Here is a 7,857-nt window from a genome sequence, read left to right on the forward strand (position 1 = left end):
TATGTATATGTGTATGTATCTAGTGTTTAGGTTAGCGTCGTTAACTCGCGCAACTCACGTGCACCAAATTTTCTGGAATCGGTGGAGTCGAGAATATCTCACTCTCCTCCAGCAACGAGCGAAGTGGCGCACACCTCAGGCCAGCATTCAAGTGAACGATATCGTATGCGTCAAGGACGAAAACTCACCGCCTCTGAAGTGGCCCCTGGCCCGTGTAATCGAGGTTATCCCTGGAGCTGATGGTGTAGTACGAGTGGCAGTTTTACGCACGTCTAGTGGAACAACCCGTCGAGCAGTGAACAAGCTGTGCGTCCTTCCGGTAAACGATACTGTTGAAAGCCCTGACCTTTCAACGCGGGGAGTATGTTCGGAGCAGCAGCCGATAATGCAATCAACATAAATCATTAGCCTCACATCGCAATATAAAGCGTTACATTTAAGCTTCAAATATTTTTATCATTTTGTTTAAACTTCTAAACATTTTGTACCACCCCAGCATAAATATTCCCAGTCCGCTATTGAACATATGTACATTATTATTGTAAAACCACTCACTTTATATTCCAATTGCAAAACATATGAGCATATACATGGAGAAGGGTAATTGCTTGGGCTCATACATACTATTATACTGGACGAATGCAGGCGAACGGGATATGATGTGTACATAGTATGTACAACTGCTGTGGCTCTTAAGGCGGGCGTACAAGCATGTACACATATCCATAAAAAACGGTCCATATGTATATCAAATAATGAGAGCATGTAAAAAAAGAACAAGTTTAACTATGTATTACTTTTTATCGCTCGAGGCTCTCATCTGCATAGAATTAAATATCACCGTTGTAAACTCCGTAATTCCCCTTTATGCTCACTATTAAGAACAAACATTTTGTACATAATGTATACATATATACCTACACTAATAGGCTATTGCTCATGCGGAATTAAGATTTGCAATCATTCGATTTTGGCAATAGAACTGAGCAGCAGCTCAGCAGCGGCATAGGCGCATTTTATAGTTTAAGCTCACGGCAACATCATCGTTTAGAATTCGAAATCAAAAATTAAATAAAAATTAAGTTGTTTCAACAAATCAAAGGTGTTGACCTTTTTTTGTTAATTTGGAGTTTAATAGCTGCAAAAAAAGCTTTGCAGCTCAACATTTGGTGACCCCGACGTGATCGCCGTGCGTTTTTGGTGGAATTGTACTTTTCGATATTTGGGAGATTAAACTGTGTGCATAACGCTTTGTACATAATAATATACTCGTATACGCCTATAGCCGAAAATTTGAATCCGTTATTCAAGAGCACGGAACTTTGTGAAACTTGTAGCGTGATCTTGAAACAGTTAAACTGTTAGCTTACGTCTTCAGCATATTTTGTGAGCCGCTATTTCTGTTCATTTCCCACGCAACGGTTTCCAGTTGCGATTTTTCCCGAGTGTAGTACACATCACGCGCTGCCGATATAAATTCGACTTGAATCCATCATGACACTTAACCCAGCTAATGGTACTCCAGGTATCGAAAATGCTGCTCAATCAAATGAACAGGTGGCCACAGATCGAGTTAGCTTTTTTAAGTTAAAAACAAAAGCAATATTCAACCGGCTTGAGCGAATAGCTGCCGAGATGGACAGTGATAAGCTGCACGGGATGGACGAATACGCTCTGACGGCACTACTGGACTCATTGGGGGAACTGAAGTCAAGTTTCAACGGTGCGCACACAAGCTTGGAGGAATTGGATTTTGATTCAATTTGCAGCGATCTGCCTGGTAAATTCGACTCCAATTTAGTTAACCTCAGATCCACTCTGCAGCGTGAAATTGGAAAGCGTAGTGCACCTCAGCTATGCTCCACATTCAGGGTTAACGCCAATGAGTCGCAATCAATTATAGTGAACACCAACCGATCACGCTTGCCGTTACTTACACTGCCAAAGTTCACTGGTGCCTATACTGAGTGGACAAACTTCTTCTCCATGTTCGTATCTGTCATCGACAAGGATAGCGACCTTACGCCGGTCGACAAGCTTCAACATCTACGTTCCTGCCTGAGTGGTGCAGCGCTGGATACCATACGTTCTCTAGAAATAAATGAGGCTAATTATAAAAATGCATTAGATCTTTTGCATAAGCGTTTTGATAACAAGCGTCTTATATTTCAGGCACACATCAGGGAGATCTTCGGGCTGGGCAAAGCAGATGGGTCAGTAGGCAGGCTACGGGAACTAACTGACAAAGTCACCGCTCACATACGTGCACTGCAATCGCTTGGGTCCAAGGAGCAAATATCCGACTGTATCATTGTACAACTACTAATACAGAAGTTAGACAAAGCGACTCAATCCAAATGGGAGGAGAATTCGCCGACAAACGAACTACCTTCGTGGGACCAGTTATCTACCTTTCTGGAGAAGCGCTGTAGAACGCTCGAAAACGTCGAACACGTTATGCAAACACCAGTTGGTCAAGCTGGTAAATCTGGTAAAAACGTGAGTACCAACCAAAGAAAATCATTTGTTGCTTCTGGTGGCTCAGTGGGCGGTTGCGTATTTTGTGGATCTCATGAACATCTGATATACCATTGTCCTCGCTTTACAAATCTGTCGCCAAACCTCCGCCAAAAAGAGGTTAAACAACTCGCTCTATGTCTCAATTGTCTAAAAAAAAGGTCATCAGATGCGCGACTGCAAATCGGGGTCTTGTCGTAACTGTCAATCAAAGCACCATACACTTTTGCACTTTGAGCGCTCTGCTCCAACTGCCACCAGCCCTCAAGGCTTAACTTTGAAATTCGCTATAGCCCAACCTAATGCCATGACTGCAGCCTTATCTGCCTCGTCCCAGGCCCTTACTTCTCCATCTGATGTTGTGCTTCTAGCCACTGCGGTAATTTTTGTAAAAAATCGTGGCGGCACTTTCGTACCTTGTCGTGCGCTGTTAGACTCTGGTTCACAGCTGCACTTTATCACCTCTCGTTTCACAAACCAGCTGCAGCTGCGCAAAACCAAAACCTTCGCTGGAGTATCTGGCATTGGCGACGTCAACTTTTCAACGGAGGGATACTCGGTCGATCTCGTACTGAAGTCGCGGACTTCTGATTTCTCGACGACGATTACTGCTGTTGTCGCACAAACGACCACTGAAAGTCAACCTGGCCTTACAGTGAGCACCGTTAATTGGCGACTTCCCTCCAACATCCAGCTGGCTGATCCCAACTTCAACATACCACAGCGTATTGATCTGCTTATAGGAGCAGGACTCTTCTTCGAACTTCTCTGTGTGGGCCAAATTCAGTTGGCGCCTGGGCTGCCATTGCTTCAAAAAACTCGGTTTGGTTGGGTGCTGTCCGGTGGTGGACAACAAACGCCCAAACTCTCATCTTTCGTCGTACGTCAACGGTCATCTACTGACATTGATTGTAGTACTCGGCTAGATTATTTAGTGCGTCGTTTTTGGGAAATCGACCATGTAATTGAGCCAATCGCTAAAACAACAAAGGAAGAGCTCGACTGCGAAGAGCACTTTAGGCAAAATTATTCGCGTCTGTCTTCAGGCGAGTATTCCGTGCGTCTGCCGATGAAGAGTAGCGTGGATTCACTAGGTGATTCGTATTTACAGGCACTACATCGCTTTCGCAGTCTTGAACGAAAACTGACTCGCAATCCACAGCTCAAGGAACAATATGTGGCATTCATTAACGAATATTTGGATCTCAACCACATGTCACTATTCTCCAGTAAGGATGTTCATGACTGTAAGTTTTTCCTTCCACATCACTGTGTCATCAAGGATGACAGCACTACAACAAAGCTGAGAGTTGTATTTGATGGCTCTGCAGCTACAACTTCGGGCTTGTCGCTGAACGATCTGCTCATGTCAGGTCCAACAATACAACCGAAGCTTTTCAACATCCTCATTAGATTTCGATCGTTTCCCGTCGCACTTACTGCAGACATCTGCAAAATGTATAGATGCGTTCGAGTCACTGCACCAGACGACATGCTCCAGTGTATACTATGGCGTGACTCTCCACAAGATGACCTACGCGTGTACAAGTTGAATACGGTGACCTATGAAACTAAGCCTGCATCATTTCTGGCTATTCGGGCCATGCATCAGCTCGCATTTGATGAATCATCAGCATATCCCCTGGGTTCAAAGGTCGTTCTTTGAGACTTCTATGTGGATGATATGATATCTGGTGGCAATTCAGTGCGGGAAGTGCGAAACATTATGCAGCAAACAACAGGTCTTCTTTCTCGAGGTAATTTCCAATTACGGAAATGGTGCTCCAACAGCCCTGATGTTCTCGGCGATATTCCCCAAACAGAAAGAGAAAGCTTTCTCAAATTCGATGACGGCAGTGATATCACCAAGGCTCTGGGACTAGTCTGGGATCCGTTCAAAGACACTCTGTTGTTTTCGTTTTCGCCGATCAGATCTGGCAGAAATTCCAAACGCTCTGTATTAGCTACCATAGCTCGTTTTTACGATCCACTTGGCCTACTAGGCCCCACTCTGACAAGGGCGAAAATTCTTTTACAGCGAATGTGGAGGGATAAACTCGCGTGGGATGAAAGCCTGCCCCATTCACTGGATACGGCCTGGTCTACGTTTTGTGAAGATTTCGTCAACATTCAACATTCGTCATTTCCGCGCTATGTATTGCAGCCTGGAGCCGCGCTTGAAATTCATGCGTTTTGCGACGCTAGCCTTGAAGCATATGGCGCTTGTGTATATGCTCGCTCAACTAAGGATAACAACGTCCAATTACAGTTGCTATGTTCAAAGGCACGCGTTGCTCCACTGAAAACTCTGACTGTGCCCAAGTTGGAACTCAGCGCTGCCGCTCTGCTTGCGCAGTTAGTAGGTGAGATAGCCAAGATGAAGGTTTTTGACTGCCGCTTCTATTGTTGGTCAGATTCGTCGATCGTTCTATCATGGCTGCAGGAAGAATCTTCAAAATTTAACGTTTTCGTCGCTAATCGAATATGTGCTATACAGGAGCTTACACAGGGGATGACTTGGCACTATGTTCCTACAGCCATGAACCCAGCAGACATCCTATCCAAAGGGGCCGCACCAAGAGAGCTCTTGCAATCAGCTCTTTGGATGCACGGTCCAATATTCTTGCACAAAGCAGAAATCAGCTGGCCTGAATTTCGCGAACCACAAACCAAGCTTTTGGAAACTCGTCAAAAGGTATTACTCACATCAAATGATCGACCCGACGTATCTCTTTCATTTAAGTACATCAACTCGTTTGGCAAAATGCAGCGTATTTTTGGTTACGTAAGCAAATTTATCAATATAAAAAAATTGCCAAGGACGTCGCAGCTCACGTCTCGGGACATTCATCATGGGGTTCAGTTGTTAATTCGCATCGTTCAGAGAGCGCAGCTTTGGTCAGATTACGTCGCTCTGAAAAATAAGAGGTGTGTCTCATCATCTAGCAGCATCTCTTCATTATCACCATTTTTAGATGACATCGGTCTGATTCGAGTTGGCGGTCGCCTGAGGCATTCAACTCTTGGCTTTGAAGCGCGTCACCCGTGTATTCTACCAAAGAATCATCCGCTGACGTTCTCCATAATTGCACATTTTCATCACAAGCATCATCATGTAGGGCCGCAGTCACTACTTGCAGCCATTCGCTTGCAATACTGGCCCATAGGTGGCAGAAAAACTGTCGCCCACGCCCTCGGCAAATGCATTATATGTTGTAAATCGAGACCGCGACTCGTCGAGCACATCATGGCGGACTTGCCTAAGGATCGCATTGCGGCCTCACGCGCCTTTATTGTCACTGGTGTAGACTATTGTGGGCCGTTCTATTATAAGCCAGAAATGCGTAACAAGTCCCCTCAAAAATGTTACGTTAGCGTTTTTATCTGCTTCGCAACAAAAGCCGTCTGGATGGAGTTAGTGAAGGACTTATCGACCAGCGCCTTTATCGACGCTCTAAAGAGATTTGTTGCTACTCGTGGCGTACCCAGCTGCATTTGGTCAGATAATGCAACAAACTTCGTAGGCGCAAGAAACGAGTTGAGTGATTTGCGACGCCTATTTTTAAGCGAAGAGCATCGCAGCGAGGTCCATAACCACTGTCTCAACAATGGGTTTGATTGGCGATTCATCCCGCCCCGCTCGCCGCACTTCGGCGGCTTGTGGGAAGCAGCCGTAAAAACAGCTAAGCAGCACTTTTATCGTTCGGTTGGCTCTTCACTTCTTGGCTTTGACGAATTGCGCACTCTGGTATGTCAAATCGCTGCTGTTATTAATTCTCGTCCTCTTGTACCACTTTCAGAAAATCCAGAGGATTTAGACGTATTGACGCCAGGGCATTTCCTGATTGGTGGTCCACTAATAGCTCTACCTGAACCTGACGTGAGACATTTAAATTGTAATCGTCTTGACCGATGGCAGCGCGAGTTATGAGTCCTTGTTAGGAATTAAAAGTACACAAGAGATTATTTCAGTCTCGTTTTATTTCCAGAACTGTTTTCCATTTTTACACTTGCATCTATTTATACTATTTCTAACTATTGTTTGTTTGGTGATAAAAAGATGTTTACATGTTTAGCATTATGTTATCATAATGCTTTGTTACTTATCACCGAATATAATTGTTTATGTTATTAAAAAGATGTTTACGGGTTTATACTTGTCTATCGTATTCTCTTTGTTATTATGTTATCATACAAGGTTAAAGGGCATATAGTTGTTTGTATGTATTTTGGTTCGTGAATAATGATTATATGTATATGTGTATGTATCTAGTGTTTAGGTTAGCGTCGTTAACTCTCCCCTGTGTTGAAAATGGAATGTCCTCATTTCAACGGCTTAGGGTTTGCAATCGTTGTAACTCGGTTAGATAAGCTAATTCGAACTCTCTTTGGCGCCTGGTGTTTAATTGTATTTGTCGGCATGTATATAATTTTATAATTAAGTAAGTGACTAAAGCTAATATAAATATGATCATGATTAAATATAAGGTAAATTTCCAAGGATGTTCTTCAATTGGTAAAAATAATTTATACATTTCTTGTATATTAGTAAATTTATAATCGGATTCAGAGTTTAAAATTCTTAGTACATTAACCCTTTCATTCTGATAAGCATGTATTACATTTTTTATTTCTTGCTTATGGTTAATATAAGTTTTATTATCAATAGTTGTATTGGAATTGAATTGGATTAAATGTGGGCCATTTACCCTAATTCCGTTCCATGTGTGTTCGTTGTCGATAAGAATATTACCATTATCTAATATTTGTAAGGGAGAGTTATTTTCTTGGATAATATTACAATGGGCTTTTTGTTTTAATAACAACGGAATAGTACAATTATCCCTTGGTTCTTTTTTACAAATATGTATTCCTACATAATTTCTGCATTTTGATAAATTGGTGAAATTATTATTACACAAGGCAATTCTATTATGAAGTTGATATTTTCCGTATTTAAAGGCTAATGGGGTTAAATTGTACATTTTACATTTATTTGTTATTATGGGATATTTATAGATTGTAATAATAGTTTTATTAAAGGTACATATGTGTATATCGGAATATTCTAGTACATTTATTATTGGAATGTCATATATTTCGTTTTTTATTACCTGCTGTACGTCTCTAAAATTAAGTGTGCCAGAATAGAAATTTCCTGTTTTTGCGAAGTTAATGGTATTTGTTATAGTTACTAGTTCGTTATATACTTCTGTAAGTATTGACTGATCAAAAATTGATTCTGTATTTAATTTTGCTAAAATTTTTTCAAAGCGGAAATTTATTTTCCTTTGCTGGTTATTATTTTCTATAAGCTGGTTCACTCCTGTTTTAATTTCG

General features: G+C 42.0%; 1 protein-coding gene across 2 annotated transcripts; it reads left to right on the forward strand.

Annotated features, from left to right (window-relative positions):
- Positions 1 to 45: 45 nt before the first annotated feature.
- Positions 46 to 7,131, forward strand: LOC118755383. 2 transcript variants are annotated; one of them, XM_036490223.1, is made up of 2 exons: positions 46 to 2,499; positions 6,318 to 7,131. In XM_036490223.1, the coding sequence occupies exons 1-2, from the start codon at positions 1,495 to 1,497 to the stop codon at positions 6,333 to 6,335; spliced, it is 1,023 nt and encodes a 340-aa protein (XP_036346116.1). In that variant the 5' UTR covers positions 46 to 1,494; the 3' UTR covers positions 6,336 to 7,131. The 2 variants fall into 2 exon arrangements, with proteins under 2 accessions (XP_036346116.1, XP_036346115.1); XM_036490222.1 differs by lacking the exon at positions 6,318 to 7,131 and having other exon boundaries at positions 46 to 2,106; positions 2,173 to 5,937.
- Positions 7,132 to 7,857: the final 726 nt, after the last annotated feature.

This window comes from Rhagoletis pomonella, unplaced genomic scaffold (genome assembly GCF_013731165.1).
Source record: "Rhagoletis pomonella isolate Grant_MI unplaced genomic scaffold, Rhpom_1.0 Rhpom_scaffold_06123, whole genome shotgun sequence".
In the NCBI taxonomy this organism is placed as follows: domain Eukaryota; kingdom Metazoa; phylum Arthropoda; class Insecta; order Diptera; family Tephritidae; genus Rhagoletis; species Rhagoletis pomonella.